The 26,715-nt window shown below is 52.3% G+C and overlaps 1 protein-coding gene across 2 annotated transcripts in view; it reads right to left on the reverse strand.

Moving 5' to 3' along the window:
- The window catches only part of B4GALT5 (beta-1,4-galactosyltransferase 5), a 46,034-nt gene that overhangs the window by 3,351 nt on the left and 15,968 nt on the right, over positions 1-26,715 (reverse strand). For both annotated transcript variants that reach the window (XM_027751904.2, XM_027751903.2), the window contains exons 2-8: positions 8,097-8,231; positions 4,822-4,935; positions 3,863-3,987; positions 3,246-3,362; positions 2,270-2,457; positions 1,917-2,039; positions 1,306-1,407 (exon numbers count right to left, since the gene is read on the reverse strand). In XM_027751904.2, the coding sequence (XP_027607705.1) occupies positions 1,306-1,407; positions 1,917-2,039; positions 2,270-2,457; positions 3,246-3,362; positions 3,863-3,987; positions 4,822-4,935; positions 8,097-8,214 (887 nt within the window). In that variant the 5' untranslated portion in view covers positions 8,215-8,231. The remainder of the gene's footprint in view (positions 1-1,305; positions 1,408-1,916; positions 2,040-2,269; positions 2,458-3,245; positions 3,363-3,862; positions 3,988-4,821; positions 4,936-8,096; positions 8,232-26,715) is intronic.

Consider the following 26,715-nt stretch of genomic DNA (forward strand, 5'->3'; position numbering starts at 1 on the left):
ATTCCCAGGAGGGAGCTGAGCTCAGGCATCCTGCAGAACCCTTACCAGCCACACCATCCCAGAAAAACACAGCTGATGGGTGACATGTCCTTTCCACTTTGTGTCCACTTTTAAGAAACTGGACACAAACAAGAGCAGAACTAATGGCTTTAGTCCGAGGGATGGGGGACGAGGAAGTAAAAGTAACAGTCTGATGGTTTGGGGAAGGAAACTGCAGCTGGTGCACAGAAACAGCCTCAATCACATTTAGGGGCAGCATGATGAGATATAAGGGGTAAGAGTGGGTGCAGCTGTTGGCTCACCAGGTGAACTCTGCCCTGCCCATCTTTCCCTCCCACCACATGGACTCACAGCTCCTGCTGGCACGGAGCCTGGGCTCCTGGCTGGGGCCAGGAAGAGACCAGGGAAGTGTCAGGAACCAGAGCTCAATCCCACTGCACTGCCAGCCTGCCACACTCCAAGGGTTTGACTAAATATGGCTTTTTAAGCCAAAAAGCAACTTCTCTTTTTCAAGAGTGAAATGAGAGAAGCATCTCTGACTGGCTGCATCCTGTCCAACACAGGAATGAAAAGCAGGGCTAAAGATGAGTCTCAAATGGAAACTCCCCTAAAAATGAATCTTCTCCAAAAAAAGACCAGCAGACAACTGAAATCTCTGCCAGCAGCAGCCTGGAGCCCATCTGCAGAACAGAGCTCTCACACTGCTCATCCAGCAGATCCTCACCTACAAGTGTTTGTTAGCAGGTGTTACAAACACCTGCAGTTGTTTGTGAAAAAGGTATTTCTCTGGTTTTCTGTTGCACAGTTTTCAGAAGACTTAAATTCTACTGTGGTCTTCAGGCAAAAGCAGTCAGTCAAGCCTTGTACTCTCCAAAACAACCCTGGCTCTGGGAAAAAGGGGTTGGAGCCCTCCTGAAGAGCTCCAGGGAGAATTTCTCTTTTTGAGAAAAAAGACAAAATGGTCCCAACAGTACTTGGAGAAACACTGAAGCTTCTCTACATCTGGCCTTATCCACCCCTATTCCCCTGCAGATACGGGACAGGGCCCCAGCTTGCCATGCTGACAATCCCCTTTTGGATGGCATTCAGGCAGCCAAAACCACAAAGCAAGGACCCCTTGCCACAGGGATGTGGGGTATGAAATGTAGGGATGGAGGAATCCAGGCAATGCTCTGCTTTCATCTCCCTTGGTTAATTTCCCTCAGGAGTTCAGGCTGTTACTGCCTTCAAACAGCTGCAGGGAGCCTCCTACATGGTAAAGACTCTTTGTGAAGTGCTTTAGGATTCTTAAAAAAATTTACTTGCCTTCCTAGGAACTGCACTTCTCCTCGATGGTGGTGGGGAATTGATTTGTATTTCCCTGTGTCTCCTTCTGGTCGAGTCACCGAGTAGCCTGCATACTGCACTCTGCGTTAGAAAGGGGAGAAATACAATAAAATAAAATAAACAACAACAAAATCACCAGTTGTGTTTGCAGTGCTGGCAGCACCTCCAGGGCTGCACCGTCAGTGCTCCTGGGGCTCTGGCTGCAGCTCAGCCTTCCCACCCCCAGAGAAGCTGTGCAGACCCCCCACTCCAGCAGGGGCTCTGGGCAGGTCACACAGCTCCCAGCACCTCGGGGCTCCCGCTCAGCCATGACCAGCCTGAGCTCAGCAGTGTGGGGTATGTGCACAGAACCAACCAGTTCCCAACCAGAACTTCTCTGCTTCCCACCCACTGCCTGTGCAGGCTGGAGCAGCCCCTGTTCCCACAGAGCCACCACGGCTGGGATGGCTCTTCCCCAGCCCAGGGGACACAGGCACAGCAAGGCCAGCACCTGTGCCAAAGATGACAATTGTCCCCCCACAGCACGTGCCAGGCTCAGCTCACAGAGCCACCACCAGAGCCCAGGGACACCGGCTGCGCCCAGCCCGTACCTGTTCCAGAGGTCATCATCTTCTCCTCCCCAGCCCCAGAAGGCATTAGGAAATCCATTGATCTTCTGGAACTGTTCGACAGTCAGGCCACTCACCCCCCCGAAGAACTCGTTGTATGGGAGCCTGAGCAGGAGGGAAGGGGTTAGTGCAGAGCCCACCGGCACCGCAGCTCTCCCGCCTGCCAAGGGGAAAGCCCAGGCCGTGCGGATGCTCTCTGCTATTCCCTCTCTTTCTCCCTCTGCACAAAGCCTGGGAACAAACCCAGATTCATCCTCTGCCTTTAAAAAAGATAAATAAAATCTAACACTGGCTCCTTAGCTGTTACAGTAGCAGGGAGGAAGAACACTGCTTACAGGTACATGTACTTATCCAGCTTGGCTGCGAAGTGCCTCGGCATCTGTCCACACCCGTAATAGTTACGGTCATTCTCTGGTATGTGGTCCACATCGTGAAAGATGAGGCAGTCCCAGTCCAAGTCCTTCATTGCTTCCCGAAAGCCAACGTTGAAGAGCATGGCACGGTTGAAGGGTTGGTTTCCAGCCTAGGAGGCAGAAAGTTCCTTCTCAAGGGGAGTCCCTACAGTTTGTGCATTCTCAGCTTTGTCTATAAAACCACAGAGGGCAACCAGCTCCCACATCCGCACCACAAAAGGAAGTGATGTGTTGGAGCAGACTAGTGAGATCAACCAACACTGTAAAGTATTCACTTTACAGTACAGGAGCTGAGGTCTTATTACTCAGACACTTGAAAAAATCCCCAGTTTTGATCAATCTTTTTAAGCTAGAGCTGAATATGGAGGTATGTTTACTGGGTGGATGGAGCCAAACAGCTTAAGTGACAGGTTCATGTACACATCCAATGATAGTCATGTTTTACATTCACTGAAGTCTTCTACATGCTGCCCAAATAAGAAATGTCTAACTCTGCTAGGGGATGCTCCCTGAACTACTGCAGGGATACACAAAAACAACGCAGCACTGTCTAAACTGCAAATACCTGGTCCAAAGCTGCTTTAAAAAAATAACTCCCACAAAACAGAATTAAAAAAAAAAAAATAAAACAACAACAAACCAAATCACTGTATCTCTGTTTTTCAGATAAAACCAGACATTTCTGGGCACATCTCCTAGCTGTGCCACTTATAGGCTGAAACGGGACAACTTACATATTGCAACATGACCCCTAAACGTGCCAAAGGTTAAAAGATATGCTCTGGCAGGGAAACTCCTTGGGACACGGCGCAGAGCCACACTTGGAGCGCTGGCAGACACGTTCTTAGTGCAGCACGTCCCCAGTGGCTGCTGCCCCAACCACCCCAGGGTCACTCACTTGTTCCACAACGTAAAAGGCGAACTGTAAACGTTGCCGCTGCAGCATGGGAATAAGGTGTCTGAAGAGGACAGGAAGATGCTCGTATCGATTGCGGAATGGGATTAGGATCGCCACCTGGTGAGGAGAGGACACGGCTCTTACTGCACTGCACCAGTGGCTCCCACTGCCGACCCCCGGGCTGGGGAGCAGCACTGGCTGGTGCGGGGTTATAGGAGGGGGAGCAGGACTAAACAAGGTGTCTCAGCTCTCCCATGTAGGGCTGAGCAGCGTGAAACCCTTTCAACTCCCACAGCATGAATTTCCTATTCACTTTTTGAGAGATTGTTGATTTGGAAAAATTCAACATCACCTTGAGTGAAAGGGAGACCTGCAGTGCCCCTTTGTCACCTCTGCCCAGCACTGGGGACAGCAGGAGTGGGGACACTAAAGCAGCCCTTGAGTTCACCATTTCTTCCCTGGGCACTGCAGCCCCACATTTCAGAGCTCCTCAGATCATTCTTCTGAAGCTGCAGCACATCAGAGGTGTTCCCATTAACTTCCTCCCAAGGCCTGCCCGGGGATTCCTGTCCACCCCCCACTCAGCAGGGACACGGGGCTGCCCAGCTCCCCGTTACCTTCCAGCGAGGCAGGCAGTCGCTCGGCTTCCAGTGGCCTCCCAGCTTGATGGAAGGGTCTTTAGAGAAGAACTGGTGGATGTCCTCCATGGTGATCTCGCTCATATTTACATCGATGGGGCCCTCTGCAGAGCAGGAGAAGCAGAAGGGGGGTGAGGAACTGCTGAGGTCCTGGGGTGGCTCGGTGCACTTGAGGCAGCACTTTGCTGCATTGCTGCCTTCCATCCCCAGCACTCAGTGCAGGCAGCTTCTTCTCTTCCCCAGCACCAGCAAAAACAATCAGGAAATGATGCTGATGGTAACACCTCCACCTCCTTGGCAGCTGGGCTCTGCTCAGCCTTTGTAGCCACTGTGCTATGCAGCTCCCTAGCAGAGACCCACCCCAGCCCAGGTACCCCTCTACCTGTACAGGTTTCCAGCAGAGAAAACCACACATCTCAGCAGAGAGCATTTCCCCCCCTCTTTGGAAACATTTACCCTCAAAAGCCTGATTTCCCACTGCAGGATGGCTTTGGTGGAAGCATTTCTCCCAGCTGCAGCTCCCTGCGGGGGGGTCCAGACTGTCTCCCACACCAGCCCTGGCACAGCTGTACCTGGCACAGCTCGGGGTTGGGACTGGCAGCACTGCTGAGGCACAAGGGAGCCACCCTGCCGCCACTGGCCCTGGAAAAGGGCTGGCAGAGCCTTTTCACCAGCTCCCAGCACACAATCCCTCTTTTGTTTGTGTTTGCCAAGCAATGGGCTCCTGCTTCGGCAGGGAGAGGAGCCTCCAACACAGCAGGGATTAATTCCTGAGAGTGGGTAAACAATGATTTCCCAGGAGGGAACTGGGCTCCAAACAGTACTTCCATTCATCCCCAGGTGCCTGGCAGGGAAAGGTGCAACACTGGTGAAACTGGGAATGCCACTACTTCAGGGGGAGCAGGATAGGGGCACAGGGCTGTCAGGATGCTACTCACTCATAGAAGGGAGCCTCTCAGGACAGGTGTTGTTGGGGAAGTAGGTAAAGTCTTCAGGAAGAAACGTTGTGGCTTGCAGAAAGGTGTCATTGTGGCTCAGATCAAGAGGATAATCTGGGGAATGGAAAAAAAAGAGAAAAGTTTATACTCGAGCTGTAGGTCTGCTATTTCCATCCACCTCCCCATGCCACTGTGAGCAGACTCCAAAGTCAGCCATGGCTGAAGATGTTCCCAGTGGATCAGCTGTGTCCCCAGTGACATGTGCTCTAGCCTTGCAGCCCAGCTGGGTGCTCATCCTCATCCTGGGACAAGTGGCTGCAGAAGCCTGGCTGCCTCAGACAGCACCACATCAAAGAAACTTTTGCATTTTCTGGACAAAGGAAGAATTTTGAGCACCACCTTTAGATATCACAAACAGTTCAAAGCAAAGGAGTACGTGGCTCTTGGAAGTCAAAGCTACCTTGTACCTTGTCCCTGAAGGACCATGGCACAAAGAGAGGGGTCCTCCAGCAAGTGTGCTCCTTTCCCAAAAAGCTGAGAGGGGGAAGTCCACAGGCAGGACGCAATGCCAACTAGGACTGTCAGTGCAGTATCCTACACAGGGAAATCCTGTCTGGAATCCTCCTCAAAGGATCAATACAAACTATCATGTTACACACAGAGTTTCCTCTGCTTCGCACTGTGCAGGAGCAGAGGAGGCCCTGTGCCCCAGCAGCCACAGCAGTGCCCAGCATGTTTCTCCAGCCTCCCCATTGCCTGCATCCTTTGACCTCCTGGGCAATGCCCCTCCAGCCTCAAATAAGCAGTACCCAAACTATCTTGAGACTCAAGATGGACTGTAAACACAACCTGAGGGCTTTTCAAGTACAATAGATGTTACTTTGGATGCTTGATACTGCTGTAAATTTCCATAAGCAATTTTCCCCTTAAACTCCCATCACCAGAGCACACTCTCAGTACTCACCCCATCTGACACTACATGTTGGAGCTCAACTCCCCTGTTTTGCACTAAGGGCTGCCTTTTTTGCTTGTGGAAGCATAGAAGTGACCCCTCTTTGTCTCACCAAACAGGAAACCTATTATTGCATCTATTAGGAAATGCTGAAAAAGTTGTAACTTACTTCCTCAAAAAAAGAGGAAAAAACAACCAAGAGCAAAGAATAAATGCAGATGGATGGGAACAAGCACACTGTGCTTGCAGCAAACCACCCTGCGCTTGGTTACCTTGCCATTCAGGGGAGAATATCACATTTTTAAGGAACCTGCCCAGAAATCAAAGCCCCAGGTCCCAGGAGGACACACACAAGACAGCACTGCACAAAGAACTGCTCCCTGCAGCCCCTCTCTGGGGTATGAGTGATGTGTGGAGAGGCTGTGACTCAGAAAGCAGCGGCAGCCACCTCCTTCCCAGAGCTCCCATGTGGCTGGAGCAGGGACAATCAGAGGGGCCACAGGGTCTTCTACTGCCCAAATTGGTTTGTGACCTGTGCCAGCTCATCCGAGCAGCAGCATCCCTCTCCCTGGATGCGCAGGGTAGAATGCCCACTGCTGCCTGCAGGGTAGGATGGGGCAGAAGCAACCCAGAGCTGCTAGGATGGTCAAGGCTTTTGCTGGGTCCCTCCCTGCAGCTGTACTGGGCAGGTTTCCTCTCCCAGCTGTCACACTGCCTCACTGCCCATGGCAGTGTGGGGACAGCACACTAAACAGGCAATGCCACCCACCCAGATCCCACTGAGGCACCAAAAACACTCAGGGAGGGAAGATTCTGCTCCCAGTGTTAATGTAATCCTTGTGGCCACAGCACCAAGTGACTTCCAGATGTCACTGCCATCCATCCTGAGTCTGCCCGACCTGCCTGCCAGGGAAGGTTGCCAAGGACGGTGCGTAGTGCTTGCCTGTGAAACCATCCTCGTGGCCAGAGCTCTCAGGCCAGGAGGGGTATCAACACGTGCCTCTGCAGCTGGGACAGACGGGTATGAGGTTCGAGCAAAACCTGGTATTTCAGAAGCAGCAGCAGCAGCACTGGTATCACTGGCACTGAAAGGGTAGGTAACCAGTTCTCTGCCTGCTGAAGGAGCACACAGCAGCCTTTTGGAGAACTCAGAGCCCCATGGGCCAGGGCTGCAGTGAGATGAAGGCTCCCCTCACAGTAAGCAGCAGAGATGGAGTGTCCAACCCTCGTCCCTTCAGGGGATCAGCTACTCCCTCACCCTGCCTCTGCTTTACTTGATGTTTCCACTCTTAAAAATAGCCCAGGCTGGCTGCCCTGGCTGACCTCGTCAGGGAGAGGAGGTGACCCGGGGTGTCCATCTCCTGCATAAGTCAACAATTCCCCTCCCGTGCCCGTCCCCAGTCAGGGCACAGCTGAACTGGTGACCACACCATGAGCTCCTCAGTAGGTTGGGCAGCAGGGACACGGCCAGAAAATAATCCTGCCTTGTAAAACTCTGTCATCCTCTGCTGCTGAACCCTCACAGGGGAGGAGCAGAGCTGAGCTCCCCCACCCTCTGCCACAGCCTGATGGCAACAGCACCAGTGTGGGGCAGAGGTGACAGGCCAGCAGGGAAGGTGTCACCAGCCCGGCAGCAACGCCTCACCCTGGCTTACACACAGCCACGAGCATTTATGCTTCACTGTACCACATTTACACCACAACTTGTAACCCTGTTTATACATATCTGGATGATGAACAGGCTGGGAGGGGGAGCCTGTGCCTCCGCTCCCTGCATCCTGCCCAAAGTTCAATATATTATTTGTGGCAGATCTCCAGCCAAGTCATCTCAGTTCATCCTTGCATGGGAAGAGTGAAGCTTATGAGCACAGGCTCTTCCACGTGCACAGAGCCAGAGCTCTGCGCAGGCGCACACCTGGGAAGGAATTTTTTAAATATGAAACCTGATCCTTGCACTGAATTTGAAAGTGTTTGCCCTCAGACTGCTTGAAGCTACAAGTTGAATTCCTGGAAAGCAAAAAGGTTTTCAGTTCAAATCCCATCATTTCAGATTTTCACCCCTTATACAATTTACAAGAATTTGAATTTTTTATATATACAGAAATAAACATAATTTATATATCTAGCGTATATATACATAGTATTCATACATATATTAGGTATTTTTATGTTACATATCTATTTTTAGATATATAAAAATAAAAGAGGCAGACAATTAATCCAAGTTCCCACCCTGCATTTACCAGTATAAATTAATTCCTTCGACTTAAATTTTCAATGGAAACGGAACCTTTGACCAAAATCACAATCGTTCAAGAAATACCTGAGTCATTCACGCTGCTGTTCCTCTTGGCATAGGCACTGCGGACCACCTGCTCATACACCTGAGCTCCTATAGTTCGCATGTTTTCACGAATCATAATGCCCTGGGCTTGCATCATGAAGAGGTAGGTGTTCACTGCAAGGGAGGAAAAATAAAGGAATATTTCCACCGGCATCAGCTTTTGTAGGAAAGAGAAATCAGCATCTTTTGGAACCAATCCCAGCCTTCTGTTTGGTTTCAGTTCCTTCCTGCCAGGAGGATCCTTGGGTTGCACATGCCTTGGTTGCCCGACGGGAGCTGGGAAGGGCATGGAGTCAGGAAGCGGAGGCGTAAGGCACGTTTGGAAACCCGGCTGGTTAACAAGGGAACGTACCCAGCCAGACCTGACAACCAGGCTGTAACACAGCACTGCAGCTTAAACAACAGCACCTTTTGCTCCTTAATTAGGGAGGCTTAATTAGGAAATATCATTATAACAGGAAACCAAGCTGCGTGCCTGGAGAAGGGCAGTCGTTCCCAGGCTGCAGCACCGAGGGCTGACACTTGCTTGGCAGAGATACCCCAACAGGCACCACAGAGAGCATCCCTGCACCAGGCTCTGAGCCCCTGGCACACCACACACCCTGGGGCAGGCAGCAGCACAAGCTCTGGGTCCCCAGGGCAGCCCCCAGCCAGGTTTCTTCCCCCTCTTCTTTCCTGCTGACCCCGTGCCCTGGCACAGCTCAGGCTGAGCCTGCTTAGGTTTCAGTTTAAGCTGACACCCTGCTGGCAGAGCCAGGCCCCAAAGCAAACAGCAGCAGGCACAGCCCTGCAGTCATCAGCAGCTCCCATGGGGACGGCAGGATGGCCACCCACACGGACAGCAGGATGGCCACCACGCACGCCACAGCACCCCTCAGCAGCATCACTGTGCCAGCCACAGCCCCTCGGTGAGGTTTTAGGGTTAAGAATAAAATGGGGGGGGAAAAAAGAAAAGTCTTGATTTGCACATAGGGAGGAGGGGTAACCTGGAAGGGCAATTCTGCACTAGTAATTAAAAAAAACAGGTCAAAAGATACCACAGGAGGGATGAAGAGGGCACTGGGCCAAGGAAACAACAGAGACCCTGCTCAGAGGAGGGCAGTGGCTGATGTAATGTCACCAGGAAACATCCATAACAGACAGGTCACTTCTACAGCAGGCATATCACAGCCTGGAACCGGTGCCAGTGCCAGGAAGGCACAGTCACAGCTGGAGTCCCCGGGAACACAGATTAGATACGGCACCACAGGAGGCAGCACCGCCACCACAGAGGGTCCCCCACCCTGCCCAGGGGGACACACACTGCTGGACCTGCTCTCCCCTTCTGCACCCATCTGGCAGCTCTGGAAGGGGTGTCCAGATGTATATCCCAATCCCAACTGTATTTTGGTTTTGCACGGTAAAGTATTTGAAAGGGGGACAGAGCCCCATGCCACGCCCAGCTGCTGCCCGTGCCCAGCCTGTCTCTGAGCCATGGGGAATCACCAGATATTCAGCAAGAAGGGGGTCAGCTGCATGAAGTGCTTGACAACTGTCTTTAAATGTGATTTTAAATGTCCATGTCCAGCCCTTCACAGTGGGGCCAGCGATGGCGCCTTAAGCCAGCAGTTACAGCAGCAAGGAGCAGGAAATGCCTCAGCCAAAGCTGCACCCAAAACCTCTCTGCTCACCCACCTGTTCTGGGGGCAGCTCTGCAACCCAGAGTGAACACTGGGTCAGCTGGTGACAGCTATGACATCAACTTGTGCTCTGGTGCAGTTCCCTGTTTCAATGACAGCAAGAGGTACAGAGTGCTGCTCCTGCTCAGAACAACAGGGAATTTGCTCCAGCAGATGCCCAGTGATAAGGCTCAAGGAGAAATTGGCATTTTGATGTGGCACCACAGGCCAGAAACAAACATAGCTGATATTCCCCATGCAAAGCCTTACATCCAGTCCCAAAACCTTCACAAGCTCACACTCATCTCCAGCTCAGAGCTCATCACAAAACCGTATCACCTCCCAGCACCAGCAGCCCAAAAACCAAGGTGCTAGTCAAGAGCCAGGCACAGCTTCTCTCCTTTGCACAGAGTAAAGGGTGGCTGAAGCCACTCAACTGAGATGCTTTATCAGGCTCAGGTTGCTGCTAAGGGAAGGGGGGCAGCAATCCTGCACCTTCTGCCTCGTGCAGAGCTGGAGTCAGCGGCAAGGCACAACTCACTGATGCTGATCAAGTAATTTCACTTTTTACTTCATTATGCTTCGACTTGCTGGGTAGAGCAGAACCAGGTTTGGTGAAGCATGAAAGAACAAGAGAGACAAATCGGCATCCAATCCCTGGTTAATTTGAGGAAGAGGGAGGTTTGTCGGGTGCAGTGAAAGCGCCGTTTGTTCCCCTCCACGCCGGGCAGACGGAGCAGGGCCTTGCCACAGCCACATGACACGGCTCGCTGGGTTGGGCTGCTCTGAGCTGCAGCAGGAATCCTGAGCAGACTGTCACAGCAGCCACCATCCCAGGGGAGCATAGGCATGAACAACACCGGCTTTGTGTCAGGCAGCAGTTGCCTTTTCACGTGTGAACCCCTTTAAGCAGGTGATTAAGGAGATACCCGGCCAGGGATGAGCTGTGCCACCAACATGCCACAAACCCAAGAACCCCCCATAACCCCACCAACCCCAGCCAGAGCTCCTTCTCCTACCCCTGAAACAAACTGGTTGCACAAGATAAGCTTCACAAACACCATGTTTATCCAGAACATGCAATTCATTCAGGTCAGAAAATCGGATTTAAAACACATTATTGCAAACATTTCACTCCCCGTGTGCACATGGAGCTTAGATCAGCTCCACGGGGATGCCGTGTCCAGGGCCAGGTCTGCACCAACATTTGGGAATTCCTGTACGGAGCTCAAACCTCACCCCTCCTCTATTTACTGCACTTCTAATGAGCAAATTGGCCATGTTTTAAATTTACTAAGGCTGACCTGGCTGACCCTAGAGAGCCCTGGGCCTCTGTACCCAAGAGCCACCGTTTCCCAGAGCCACCACCAGCAGGGATGGAGATGCCGATCACCCCTGAGCACCGGCTCCTGCAGACACAGGCTTGCAATGCACTGGGCCTGGACTGTGGCTCAGACAGAAAGCTGTGTTGTGAGATACTGCTAATCTAATCACACAGGATGATCTCCAAAATTACACTGGCCTTCTGCCTTTCTTCCCTTTGAGCATGCAGCACTTCAGAGCACGTACACAGAGCGATAACAGCCCAGCTATAACCATGGGACAAGGACAGGAGAGTGATGGGAGAGGTGAGATGGCCCTTTGACTATCAATTTCCAGCAGACCCTCACTGCCCACACAGAAAATGAGCAGAGTTTAAGAATCCATTTGCCCAAATGACTGCCTTGAGATTATTCTTGTTGACTCATTAAAGGACAAATCAACTCCACTGTGATTTAAACACATGGAAACCACGACAGCTTGTCAGCAACTACAGCAGAGGCACACAGCTGCACCCCAGGGCTATGGACCACTCGGAATGCTGCACCCCAGCTCCCCTGCTCACAAGCAACAGGGAGGGCAAGTGCTCACCCCAAGCCAGGAGTGGATGCAACAACTTCAGCCTGGGAGGTAAAGTCCAATTATATAAATGAGTGCTGAAATCTTCCTGTAATCATTTCTCTGTTAGTATTTTTGGAGCACTTCTAATCAAGAAACAGCTGACTCTCTCATGGAAAATTAGTTTTGTCATGATGATATGTACTAGAAGAGGCAACAGAGTAATTTGCAGCTTGGGAGTTGATTTGGAAGAGGACTGAGTGTGATCCATGCCGGCTACAGACACAGGAAAGGGACAGTCCTGACACATCTCGCTCCTGACCCTGACACGCTTCCGTCGCCTGCGGAAAGGACCTTCCTCCAGCAGCCCCTGGCAGGGGGGATGGCAGGGTATCCTGAGCCCCATGCTGGGAGGGACAGTCACTGGGGCTGGGGTCAGGAAGAGGGGCCGGGTGGCTCACAGCAGCCCTGCATGCCTGCAGCAGTATCAGCACCCAGCACGGCAGCCAGGCTTTCCTGAGGAAGGAGCAGGTCTTCCTCTGCTTGAGATTTACAGCTTTCTGTCACATTCAGCAGTTTTCCTGGTTCATTAGTCCACCCACGCTGCAGAAGCACAGAGGGGCTGTTTGAGTTTATCATGGTCTCACAGCCATGTGCAGCCTTCTCCCGCTGGCAGCCAGAGCCCAGTCCCAGCAAGGGCAACCCCTGCCAGCCCCCAGAGCCCCCATTTCAACCAACACAGTCACAAAACAGTGCCCAGCTAGAGAAACTGGCCCTGAACACTCAGCCAGACTCTCGGAGTGGGCATGACAAGCCAGCAGAGCTTGTAGGACACCTCATGTGGGAGGTGTGGCACAGACTCGGGAGGGGCGATGGTCCCGCAGGCAGCAGGGATGGGTGCCCAGGTCACCCCAGCACCCTGCCAGGGCGGGGAGATCCTGCCCACTGCAGACACCTCCCGCGGGGCTCAGAGACTGTGAAACCAGCAGAGTCATGTCTACGTTAAGCCTTTTGCTAAGCTCTCCCAGCAGATCCCCAGCATCAATCCAGCTCCATTAGCATTAGCAATACAAAGGGGTTTAATCAAACTAAGCCTCTAAGGCACAGATAGACAGTTAGGATAGTCTTAACTTGTAAATAACCCAACTAGGAATGTAGCAGCATCCCAGCGCTAATACACCCCGAGACCTCTGTCTCTATTAGCTTTCCAGTGGCACCGTATTCCCCAGATGTGCCGAGTGCCAGAACAATTAAATAAGAGGTTCCTATTAGTTTTAGAGAATTTAATATTAATGCCATCACTGTTACTTAGCCCTTCGCCTCTAAATAGCACAGGAAGGAATAATTTGATACATTAAATGGTTTAAGAATTAACAGTGCAGCAGCAGCATTGAGCTGGTAATTACAAACCACTTGTGCCCAAAATTGGCAAGCTGGCAGCCTGCACGTGCACGGAGCAAATGGGAAGATGGGAGGCTGCAGTGACACTCGGTCAAAACCTCAATATGGGGAATTTGCATCTAAACTGTCTTAGAGAAAAGTGACCCTGGGGAGGCCTCAGCAAGGGGAGGAAAGTCCATACTATTCTAATAGAGCCTAAACTTTATTGTACACGTTTAGGGTGGCAACTTTCATTTGCAATCCCCCCAGCTGGCTGAGCTAAGGTGTTTGTGCCACTCACTTTGAAGAGCACTGCACTGATTTTGGGATATCCAGCAAGAGGAGCATGACATGCTCTGCCATACATGGGAAAACTCAGAAGGCCAAGGGAACTCACGTAGCATCTACAGCATCAAAGCACCCATGGAAGGAGCTCTGCACCCTGACAGCAGGCAGGGCTGGTGGTGGGATTGAGCCCCACGTCACCCAGGCACAGTCACACCCACGGGGACAGTGGGCAGCCCAGCTCCATGCAGGTGAGAAACCCAGGACAGTTTACCAGGGCAATAACACCAAGGATGGCTGCAGAATCACACGGGGCTTTGCAAATCCCAAGAGCAGCTGAACTCCTGGGCTCTGCTGCAATTCCTTTTTCAAGGAAGGGCGTAGTGACACATGTAGGCTGGAGCACAGACCATAACAAGCATTTGCCCAAGTTAAATATTACCCTTCCTTGAGAGATTCAGGCTCTCCTACTTTAATTGTTCAGGAGATGCGATTGCACATGACTGCATCTCCTGTTTGCTCTCCGGCCCTCTTAGCTCTCCCCATCCCGCTCCCTTCGCCAGGGTCAGCTCAAACCCTTCCAAGGAGAAGCAGAGCATCAGCTGCCAGCAGATTTCTGTGCACGCAGAGCACAAACACGCAGCACTCGCTGGGCACTTGTGGGCACCGAGCAGCGAAATGCGCAATCAAAGGCTCTTCAGCAGCAGTGACACGGACACCGACCTCCGGGCTGGCAGCACCGGCTGCTGCTGCCACAGCAAACATTTACACTTCCAAACATTTACAGTTCGGCGCTTGTTCCTTTGGTTCATTAGGAGACAAAGCAGTGGGAATTCCTGCATCCTGGACACCATCTCAAAGCGTCAGGAATCCCGATGCCTGAGCCCAGTGCTCATGTAGGAGCAGGATGAACAAACAGAGGGAGAGCTTCGCTCAAGAAAAATAATAAAAAAGAATTAAGTGAACGCTTGGGCAAGCAAGGGAGAGGCAGATACTCCCCAGCGCTGTCCTTGAAGCAGGAGGGCAGGGAAGGACATGGGCTGCTTGGGACAGCTCCTCATCTCCCAGGCCGTGGGAATTGGCACGGCTGCAGGAGAGGAAGGAAATCCTCTACTGTAGGCAGCCCCCACCACCAACCTGGGCATCCTACTCAAACAGGCAGTCGTAGGACATGCAGGAAAAAGGGGACACATGGGGTGGTACTGCCCAGGAAAGGCAGTCAATAGGGAGTTTTCACCAACTGAAGCAATCTAGAATACAGCCAGACCAGAGAACAGGAGGCAGGTGGGATTTGGATTTAAAATTTCTATATACATCACACACCAGGTAACTAGATTTTGAAATCACTGATTTGTTAGTTTTCCAAATTAGGAGATTAACTATACCCATCGGAGATTATGAAATGGTCAAGATAAAAACAACTTAAGAGGCATGGATTTACTGACTCAGTTCACACACTGCAAACTGCACTATCTGGAGTTTTAACGCCCCGACTTTCATAGAGAAAAAGAGAACAGGTTCTGTTGTTTAGGCTATTCCCCCCCCAAAAAAAAAACCAAAGACCTGATTTTTCAAGCATGTTTTACAAGTTCAGCATGGCTGAACAAAAAGGGTTATCACATGTACAGCCTCATGTCTGCTGCAACAGAGCTGTTCCAAAGGGGGGGGGGGGGTCCAAGAGGCTGTTCCAGGTCAGTGCTTTGCCTCTCACACCAGGCTGGACCATCCCAGTTAACTCGGGTGAGGCAGCACGGCTGCCCAGCTGGCAGAAACGCGGGGCAGGGTTTGTGGTTGCAGCATCAGGACAGCAGTCATTCTTTGCTCAATTCAGCAAGACCCACAGCACATCTTCCACTGCCATTTATGGCTAAAGCATGGTCCAGCATGTCCTATTTACATCTTGTCTCCGAAAAAAAAAATAATTACCACGGGAAAGCCCTGCTCCCAGCCTGGTTTGCCCACGGGTCCCAGGGGACCTGCTTCTTGCCATGGGAATGGCAGAACCTAAGACAGGGCTGGCCTAAGCTGAGCCACTGGCTGTCCCTGTGCCTCCAACCTCGGCAGGGCAGGAAGCACTCTGGGGACACACCACGGCCACCCCAGGGCAGGTGCAGAGTGCCACCCTCCGCCCATGCCCAGGCATCCACCCTGGGCATACACAGGCACCACGGTGACTGCCCTGATCAGCAGGACAACAGGAACTGCAGGCTCTCTTCTGACCTGAGCCTGGGCATTCCCACTCCTCACTGAGGCCCAGAGCCAGGTAACACACTGCAATATCACAGCTAGTGAGAATAAAGCATCCCACAGCTGCTTCTGCCCTGTCAGTATAAAGGCTGATTTGCAGCAAGCACAGTTTGTACCATGGAGACTGCAAGTAAGGAGAGATCCCTCCGTAGCAATACCCCAAGACTGTCCCTGTTGTGGTTTCTTCTCCATACATTGCCAGGCCCTGGGAAAGCAGCCATACCAGCAGCCAGGGAAGGACCAGCCACAGCCCCACCTCCACACTATGGATCTGCTTGGCTTGTCAGCCCTTTCAACTCCTAAAAAATTCTCCAAGTTGGAATTCTTCAATCACATGGGATTATTGTTGTCCAAGATTTTCAAAGGCAGCAGCTCGGAGCTCCCTGCCAAGGGTACTCTCACCATGCAGTTCCATTTAAGACCCACAGCAGCTTGGCCTCCACAGTCAGATTACAGAGTTGTTCTTGTCTGCAATAATTAAAGGCTGCACTGCAAACGGTCCCTCCAGCTGCTGTGTTTTATTAGAACAGAAAAGCTATCAGAGAGAGGGTGCAACTTTGAACTTCCAACACACAGGCCATTACCTATGGGATTTTGTAAGAACTCTGATGTCCTAAGACATTTATTAGCTTTGTTGGGAACTATGTAGCCTTGGAATATCTAACATTTTTTATATGATTTTCTTCTGCCTGACAAACTGGTAATACAGCTGCTGTAAATAAATTAACTGACTCCATTATCAGCACAGGGAATGACTTCATTAAAAACAAATCATCCCTGTATCTATGAACTTATCTAATACCTGAGACTGCCTATCAAATCACAGCCTGTGTGACGCCTTCCTATGCGTCAGCAGAAAAAGCAATGGCTTGAGTCTGTTTGGCATGCCTTGAACAGGGGAAGAGAAAAAGCCCTTCCTTCCCTCAGCCCCCAGACCTGTCCCTTTGGGGACCAGACCCCGGGGCTCAGCACACACAGACCCCTTTGCAGGGACAGCAGAGCAGTGCTGTGCCTCGTGGCTTCCCCCCAGCACTGCCCTCCTCTCCTGCCTCTGCTGACTCGTCCCTCCTGTCCTGATATGGCCAACATTTACCAAGTGTGTCCACGCTGGTGCCAGGCACAGGAAAACCCTAAACCTTATCATGGGAAGGGGGATTAAAGTGCCCTGGCATCAGAAAGCAGATTCGCACCGCCCTGTACACAGCACCACGCTCAGAGCTGTGCCTAAGCCCTGCCATTAAGTTACACATTAATCCCAGATAAGCAGCCACAAGGCTATTGAGCCAGCAAGCTCAGCAAGGGATCAGCCTGTCCGAAGCCCCAAGCTGTAACCGGGGTTCAGGATCCACCCCAGGGGGACAGGACATTGTTGACTGCAAGGGACAAGAAGCTTGTGGCCCCCAGACTCCCAACCCACAGGCTCTGTTGGGTTTATACAAACAGGGGAAGGACCTGATGCAAGTTTGGAGGCTGCCCGTGAGCAGGTTGTCGGGACTCCCAGCTGCCTGGGGCACAAGGTGCCCTGTATGTCCCACCGTGGGCAGGAACAGCCATCGCTGCCTTCTCCTGCCTCGTGCCACCAGCCCTCTGGCTCTGCAATTGCCTGGGGGCATCCAAGCCAAAGTTCTTCCCTATCACTCCCTCACAGCCCTGGGGAGGGATGAGCACACATAGGGGCACATCAGGGAACAGCAAACATCCCCTCAACTCTGTCCCACTCCCCCATAGAAACACCTTTAAGCTCCTCTCACACAACAGTAACTCGAGTTTAAGACTTAGAGTTGAGTGTCTGCTGAGGGATCTGACCACTCGTTCATCAATATGACCAATGGGGCAGAGGGGGGAAAAATAATAAACCAATCAATTCCAGCCTGTCTGCGGCCAGAAGTCAAGCTCTGCAAACACGAGTCAGACATTCAGCTACCTTGGAAAAGATAAACACGTTGGGAACAGGAGGCCAGTGCTCCCAGATCAAGCAGCCAGAGGGGCTGGGCAGGCAGTGAAGGAAGGACTCCTCCGGGCCAGAACAGCCCCATGGGGAAGGAGTTGGTTGGGGCTGGTGTTCCACAGACCCTGCTCACATTACCCCTCCAACCCACTGGGCATGGCACCAGTCCACAGACATGCAGCAGCCCACCCTCCTCCTCTTCCTCCCAGCCAAAGCACCAGCCATTCCTTCCATGCTGGATAACGGGATTTTAGACTACACCAATTTATCCACTCAAGTTACCCAATTTGTCCAGGTTGTGTTTGCCTCCCTAAGGTATTACAGCTAAAGACCATCCTCCCCTTTGCCCCCGTTCCCCACACAGCCGAGCCCTTGGCAGCCCTATAAATGCCATGTCACTCTCCAGCAGCATTCCATAACGTGAGGATTTGTGACCCACTCCCCAGCCAGGCTGGACACCTCATGTGCAGCTGCTGGGGGAGGGCAGCACAGGGAAAAGGGTTGGTGTCAGCACCCTCCGTGAGCCCTGCTTTGCCATCAGCTTTCTGCAGTGCAGCAGCAAACCAGACAATCACCATGTTGACTGGCAGTTTTTCTATTTTAATTAGGTGAAAGCAGGGTTAACTTCGAGCGCCCTGAAGCTGGGCAGCCCCCGCCCCCCTTCTCACCACAGCTCCCTCCATCTGCTCTTGCCCTGTGGCCCTTCCCAGCCTGATGCACAGAACAACCAGCCCTGGAGCTGCTTAAGAGGGTCAGGTACCAGCAGAGACCCTGCTGTTGCAGCCTAGAAACTGTCAGACCATTTGGTACAGCCCAAGACACCGAAAAGCCGGGCTGACAGGATGATTGCATGTTAGCAAGCCTGCCCAGGCCTCTGAGACACAAAGGGATGCTTGACCAATCCTTGCCTGTAATTACACATACAAGTTAGGGCAGGAAGATGCATAATGGGTCTGAGCTGGAGGAGAACTGAGGCAGCGCCTCATTTGCAGGTTTGATTAGCAATAAATTAAACATGGAACACTTTACACCCGGCTGTCACACAAGATGCTCTGCCAGCCCTGCACCAGGGCTCAGGCTACATCCAGGAGAGAAAGGGCAGCCAGGGCAAGGGACCCCCACGCCCACGGCACAGGCAAGACATGGCTGAGTATGTCCCTGCATTTGCTCCAGGGTTATTCCTGCTGCAGCATGTGCTCAGGCAAAGACACGAGAAGGTCTGAGAGTCAGAGGGGAGAGGTGCTTGCAAAGCCCCAGTGCTGCTGTGGGCAAAGGGGAAGAAGCAGTGATGCTGTGGGGAGCACCTGCTGCTGCCTGAGAAGAGTCTGGTTCACCTCAAAGCAGAAGCTGCCCGTCTCTGTCTCCTCCAGCTGAGCCTTTTGGTTGGGGTATTTTCTGCTCTACAACAGGCAGTGCTGACTGTCACGTTCACCAAGCATGAGAGCCATGAGCTGTGGTTGCCCTCCTTGCATCAAACAGCGAGACAGAGGCTGGTTCCTGGAATAAACCTCTCTTTTTAAGAAAGAGAAAAGGTGTTTTGAATAACCAGTGTATTTTCAACAGCTTGCTTGGCTGGGACATCTTGCTGCATGCAGGTGAAGCAGTGCAGAGCATGTTCCCAGATCAGACATGGGGACAGGGCACCCAAGAGTACCAACACATCTCTCAACCTTTGCAGGAAAGAGACACCACAACACCTTGGACAATGCCCTTGCCCTGCCACTTCAGGTAGACCTTGACAAGCACAACAGCTCTTAACTGGAAAGTCATTTTAAACTTGTCTCCATACCTGTCTGTAGTGACAGTTCCTGACCGTGGGCTCCCCCTGCACAGCAGAGGCTGCAGCAAGGAGCGAGTACCTCTGGGCTGGCAGCAGCAAGGAGCATCCTCTGCTCTGTTCCTCCACAACCAGTACCAGCTCCTGCACCACCACGGCCGAAATCCCGCAGGGTCCCAGGGCAATGCTGCAGTGGGGACTAGGACAAGGGGAGATGAGACCCTTGTGAGCTCCAACACTGGTGGCACCCACTGCAGGGGATGCAGGGCTCTCTGTGAAAGCATTGGAGCCCCTGTTGCAGAGCCATACAAGCTTACTCCAGAGTCACAGCTGCTTTTCTAGAAGGTGGAAGCTGGACTGCCAAACGCCAGAGCATCTCCCTTACCTGTCAGCAAGGAGCTTTATGTATCTAGAAACATGGTTTCAAACTGAAAACTAGAAAAAGGAAGCCTTCTCCCGCAAGTCCTCTGAGATGGTCAGTGACCGACAACATTCACACGCTTCTACCTCCCCATCGCCTCAGACTTCTCCTGTCTGGTTTTGCATTTGGGCACTGCTGCAGTGAAACCTGCCTGCTGAACTTCCCTCCTCAGCTTCTTCGAAAGCAAGCCTTGCCACACAGGCACACGGCTGAGGAATATTCCCACTCAATAGCTGGTCTCCCGGCTGGCATTTTCAAGGGCTTTGATCCGTGCCAAATAAGGCAATCAGCTTAGCCCTTGATTAAATACATAGCATAATCCACCTAAATCTTGTTAGCCGAGAAGCAAGTTGCTCGTCTCACTAGTTGTGGGTGGCACTGTGTGTCACTGCCGGGCAAGCGGGGCTGCTGCAATATGAAGGTGCCCCTCGGGGCAGGCAGCAGCACTGGGGCAGCTGGTGACCCCAGTGAGGCTGCTCCAGGAAGGCCATATGGATTCAAGGCCCAGAAGTTCATGGGATCCTTCTGCAAAGCTTCCCCTGTAACAGACAAAAGCCACTCACAGAAGGAGTCTGCTCCCTCCCCAGGCCAGGGCACTGGGCACCCAACAGCCAGCAAAGCCTTAAAAAAATCCAGGACAAGAGAAATCCCTGATCCTGAGCGAGGGAGCCAGGCTGCAGTATGGAAAGAGGATGCACTGCAGCTCTGGGAGAATTTCACACCACAGCAGCTTCCCCTTCCTCAGAAGGAATGAATCAGTAGCCCAGGACTGTAGAGCCTCAGCAGAACGGGTTGGTACTGAGTGGGAAGCACACCATGACAAGGGCAACCATTCCCACTGTGAGACAGGCCAGAGCCCAGTCTGAGCAAGATGCAGCTGTGCAGCAGGGTCAGCCTCACACACACCCCGCTCCCAAGGGTGGCATCGCCAGCCGGCTGCTCCGGTCAGCTCCCAGCAGCTGAGAAAAGCAGGGAAAAGCAGCACCATTTCCCTCCCAGCCCCGGACCTCTCTCCACTCCTCTGCATTCCCCACATGTGCTCCTGCCATCCCCAACAGTGGGACACAGGGAACGAGGCAGTTTGAGAAGTCTGGGAAAAGGAAACCCTTCTTCACCAGGTTGAGTCCTGCTCCTCTCCTGCTTGGCTTTGGGATAAAATTTACAGGTGAGTCTTTCAAAGCCCAAAGAGGCAGAACATTGAGCGAGGGAAGACTATGAAGATGCTGTTTCCCAGCACTGAGGCTGCGTGTCCCCACTCCCCACCAGTGAGTACCCCAACAGCTTCCACCCAAAGCTATGCTTTGGGAGAGACAGGAGAGATCTGCTCCTGAGGTTACAGTGCAGGTATTACTGAAGTCATTAGAAGACAAATTCTCTGAAAAGTGCTATTGCTGCCTACTTCCCTCTGGGTTTCAGACCCAGTAGGTGGGGACCAGCTCTACAGGGAGGTGATCCACTGGGGGCTTATCCCAACCTAGAGGCAGGAGCCCTACAAACCTCTGTTCCATGCTGCATTAGCAATTCCAAGGCTTCCTGCAGCAGCCAGGCATGTTTCAACAGCTACTGGAAGGATTTTAAGTTAATTTAACCACATTAACACATTATGGGGCTTCTGTCATCCCAATTACCCTAAAAAGCCCAGGTACAGATCTCGAGGGGAGTATAGGAGGGAGGAAAAAAACGATTTAAAAATTAGTAATGAGGGGAGAAAAAAAAGTCTTGGGCACAATCACAAAGCACAGTCTCAGGCAGATCTGGAAAAAAATTCACAGGATTTCAAACCAAAAGAAAGCAGCCAACAGAGGCAATATCTGCTTTCACCAAATGCTAGCCAGGAAGGCTGAGCAGAGCTCAGCTCACCAGTCACCAGCTGGCACAGCAGGAATCAGACTTTTGGCACTGGGATCCTCTTCCCCAGCCGGGCAAGGGAACGAGCTGCCCGCAGAGGAGCAGGGATGATAAATGACAGCAGTTGAGCACTGCAGGGGCATTTCACCGCTTCAGAGGTTGCTGCTATAACAATCTTCTCTGACTCAGCAACTGAAAGGGACGCTGGGAAGGAAGCACCATAAAAAAAAAAAGTCATGCATTATTAATATGGACTCTGGCAGCAAGACATGAGTTGGAAAAACACTGAGGGGAAAAAAAAAATTACTGCAGAATAAAAGCAAGCTGCATGTGTGGAAGCATTTCACACTCCTGCAGGAGCTGCTGTGGCTGAGGACCACCCTGTGCCCCTCCAGGTGGCCCAGCTCCAAGGAAACCCCCCATTTGCCAACAGGAACGTGATCTCCACTGCTTTCTCCCTCGATGCAGGTTGCTGCAGCCCTATGCAGAAACCACCACGTGCCCTGGGCACAGCCCGCACTAGTTTCCAGCTGCAGCAGCTCTGGGCTTTCCTGCCGCGACACACAGCCATTCCAGCAGGTTTATTTATCTGTGGTCTGGGCATCACCTGCTGACTCCCTGCAGCTTCCCCCCTTTGCATCCCAGCCCACAGCCCCGTGGCCCTGCCCCGGCCCCGCCGCCGGGCGTTCCAGCTGGAGCAGCCGCTGCAGGAGGTGCCCAGGGCTCTGAGCCACAGCCCGCAGCCTCTGCCAGCGCCCGCTGACGCAGAGGGCACGGAGGCAGGGACTGAAACGCCTTCCTTTTCCTGCCAGGTAGGGAGGGAAAAAACATCAGTTCGCACTTGACTACCTGGAGCACTGCAGTGTTTGCTTTCCTCTTCTATTCCGAATGGTTTGCACAGGCTTTTTTGGAGCCACTTTATAAACATTAGTATTCATGTAGCTGCCTAGTCCACTTTGAATCCAAAATCCCAACCTGCTGCTATGGGGAGACATCATAAATTAAGAACATGTGCTCCTGTATCACGGGCATCACACAGCCCTCACAGCCTGTCCTCCATGGGCATCCCACAGCCCTCACAGCCTGTCCTCCATGGGCATCCCACAGCCCTCACAGCCTGTCCTCCATGGGCATCACACAGCCCTCACAGCCTGTCCTCCATGGGCATCACACAGCCCTCACCAGCTTGTCCTCCATGGGCATCACACAGCCCTCACAGCCTGTCCTCCATGGGCATCACACAGCCCTCACAGCCTGTCCTCCATGGGCATCACACAGCCCTCACAGCCTGTCCTCCATGGGCATCACACAGCCCTCACTAGCCTGTCCTCCATGGGCATCCCACAGCCCTCACCAGTTTGTCCTCCATGGGCATCACACAGCCCTCACAGCCTGTCCTCCATGGGCATCACACAGCCCTCACCAGCTTGTCCTCCGTGGCCATCCCACAGCCCTCACAGCCTGTCCTCTTGGTGCAGAGAACCCCCCGAGCCCCACACAGGAGCCTTTTGGCAGCATATGAGCACAGTTAAAGTTTCAGCACACTTGGTCCCCAGCCTCTCCAAAGCAAAGGAGGTGGCTAACACAGCACCAGGTTTTCAAGAGGTTCCTTTGATTTGTTTGTATGGCAATAGCATTCAATACAACCAATCAATTATTTTCCACCATAAAATTCCCTAGACATGCAAACAAACACTGCCTGTACTGGTTATACCACAGCCCAACCCACAGCGGTGCAGTGGGGCTTTGCCTCTATTTGCTTTCTTTCGTGACACGTCCAGTGGCATCCTCCATAAGAAATATTTCTCGACCTTTACCTTTTGGATTAGAAAGGCACAGCGAGGGAACAGTTTTACAGGTGCTGTCTCACACACAGCCCAAGCACCGCCCAGGCACACGCCTGCTCATCGGGGCAGGGAAGCAGCAGGTTTAACAGCATGAGCTCCCACTGAGCAGGGAAACTGAGGCACGACAAAGAGAAAAAAACCACATCCCCTGGAAGCAGCTTCTTCCCTGCTGCATGGGCCAGGGGACAGAGATGGGCACCCCAGCCTGCATCCCCTGTGCTGCAAGGGTGCCTGGCCAGCATCCCAACAGCATCTTCAGAGGGGCCCCAGGACAAAAACCCTGTTCAGGGCAAGGGCTCTGGAGAGGTTTGTTTAGTCTGGGGATGTCACACACAACCACAGACTTGCAAAGGGCAGAACCCATTGGTTTTGCACCTCAAACAAAACCCTAGAAAAATGACCTTTAGTAAGTCACACACAATGTGGCCACACTTTCAGCTAAAGCCCCAGCAAGCAAGCACTGACCCATCTCGCCTCGCCCATGTAGTCAGGAGCTCAGACTGAGCTTCTCATACCCCTGGAGTAGTATTTACATGCTTTGGGAAAACACAGTATCAAATAAGGTGCACCCAAGTTTGTGGCTTTATACAAAACACCCATAAGTCACTATGGAGCACAATGGATCCCCCAAACCTGCCTCCCCCCAGGTCCCTCCTTCACTTTAGCAAGACCAGCAAGCCCCAGAAAATTCCCTTTGTAATGAAAAAAGAGGCCCACAGCCCTGCCTGTCACACTCCATACCACTTCTGCACCCACAAGGATGCTTCCCACCAGGACAAGGACTACACGTGCTGTCCTGCTGTCACCCCTGGGACCCTTCCAAGCAGCAGATGAGGATGGCCAAGGGCACTTCTCCTGCCGGGCACTGACATCACCCTCAGCTTTCCAGTCCACCTTTCCTTTCAAAATAAGAGCAGCTCCAGGGTAATGCTGAAAGCCCTGGTGGTTTTACTGTTACCTATTTCACATTCTCCAAAAAATAACCCCAAATCAGAAATTTTTGAGAGATGGTGGTGGGTGTGATTTTGCATTTCAACAGCATAGTCCACTGTACATTTTCTGTTCCATCTCTCCAAACAGGGCTAATCCCCACGGTATTTAGAGCCAGTGCTAGAAAACCTTCAAACGCACATTAACCACCCTAATGCACCCGTGTTCAAAATGCTGCCAGCCAAAGCCACAGCCAGAACAGTCTGAATGCAACGGAGAAGGAAAAGCCTGTATGGAAATAAACTTTACTAAAATAACCCTGCAAAGGTTTTGTCAAAGTAAACACACATTTTATTGTGACAATGATGCTTTAAAAATAAAACTGTTCAGGGAAAGCTTTTCTCACTCTCTACAGCTGCATATCAGCTTCCCTTCCAGATCAGTCGCCCCTTGCTGCTGCCACAGGGAGAGCAGAGGGCTCTGCATGGCCCTACCTGGCCAACAGCATATTGACCACGCCATCACCACTGGCTGAGCGTCACCAGTGCCACCCTGGTGAGGTTTCCCAGAAGTTTCAATAAAATTAAGTATTTAAAGACTCCATGTGCTTGGATATTAAATCCACCAACTGTAACAGCATTCAAAAGGGATCAAGTGCAAACGTACAGCTCCCCACACTGCTCATCTCCATTCCCTGCAGTGGTCCCTGGGGGGTTCATCGGCCCCTGCAGAGCAGATGCTGCCTGAGTTTAATGCAATTAATGAGTCCACCTGGAAGAGAGGCAGAGGATCAGCTCAGGAAACAAAGCAGCAGTGTCACAGCCCTTATCTCCATCAGTCAGGAGCCACCTGAAGTGGCCGAGTGCCTGCTGAGGCCCTGGCCTTCCACAGGCTCCCAAACCCATGAAGACCATGTCTCCTGGGCTGACAGCACTGATGGTTTTGCTTTAAAATCTGCTCTGCTACAGCTCATTGAAGTTTTGAAGCATTCCATTTGCAGTAATGAACCAATACCTGGAAGCTTTTGTGTCTGCTGATCAGCTTCCACAAGCCAGGCTTCCAGAGATAGAGAGATGAAACATGAACTCTTCACATACTCCCTGCAGTTGCAACACCCTGCAAGCCACCAGCAAAATAACCCAAACCAGATGTGCCTGACAGACAGCACAGGTGCTTACAGGCAAAGAAAACCCAGTAATTCACCTGCCCTCAAAGAAGCCTTGTAATTTGTTAGCCTTGAGCAAGAGGTGGTCTCCAAACAATGTTCTGCATCACCAGTACCTAGGATGCACTGGCACAGGAGTAGCTGGGTGGAATGGGGCTGCTCTCCTGCCCAGATGTGCCTTGTAGGAGCCTCAGTGCTGGAAGAACATGGTGCTGCCAAAGGAGTGATTTCCCACAGCTGCCACCAGTCTCCTTCCGCTGGTAGCACAGGCGATTCGGAGCTGAAGTTCTTGAATCAAGGAGCATTTGAGGGTTTCTTACTACCCCCAGTCACTGTCAGATCTGATGACTGCAATATCCTCCGTGGGATATGCTGTGGAATTGGGCTGTTCCTTCCTAAGGTTGTGAAACACTGCCTGGCAGAACTTTCGGGGAGAGGAGGGGGAAAGAGGGCAGCACTGCCGGTGTTTCATAGTAAAACACACACTCCCTTGAGCTGCAGGGGGAAGACCTAGAGATGAAAGCCAGGGCTATGACAGCACAAACCTCATTTCGTTATTCTGAGCTGCACCTTCACCTTCTGTCCCTGCTCAGGCAGTGTCCAGACACCCAACAAGCTGCTGGCAAACCTGAAGGGGCACCTGCACCCGGCCTCTGCCCAGCCAAGCCAAAGCCACCACAGCTCACCAGTGTGATCCTTGGACAAGCTGGGCACCAGCACCCCACCATGGCCAGTGTTCCCTGCCCCTCCCTCAGGTCCCTCCTGCCTTCCTCTCCACCAGCACTGACTCTAACCAGGCTCCTTCTGCCCACATTCCCCCAGAAGTGCACAGAAGGCAAAAATCAGCAGCAACCTCACTCTCACACATGACTGCCTCAATCCCCTCACCCAGACTCACCAGCCCCAGCTCCATGTCTCCACAGTGCCATCCCCCTGTCTGGGACCAACACCTCCTCTGTTCCTCACCATCACGGGCAACTCAACCACTTTCCCATCCCATGGTCCCTCCATCGGGGACAAGCAAAATCTTTTGCCATTAATCCCCCCCCGAACTCCTCTGTGCCAGGATCTACCAGGCTGATGCATCAAATAATTGCACTGGATCAACCACCTTTGGCCATATAACATTCTACCAAAGACCAAAAGGGACAAAGGAGGTGTACAAAGGCAGCTGTTGGTCCCCACGGTGCTGCTCTGCTGGTCACCAGCACACA

Source organism: Pipra filicauda, unplaced genomic scaffold (genome assembly GCF_003945595.2).
Source record: "Pipra filicauda isolate LSUMZ 115617 unplaced genomic scaffold, ASM394559v2 scaffold275_size1018216_pilon, whole genome shotgun sequence".
Classification (NCBI taxonomy): Eukaryota; Metazoa; Chordata; class Aves; order Passeriformes; family Pipridae; genus Pipra; species Pipra filicauda.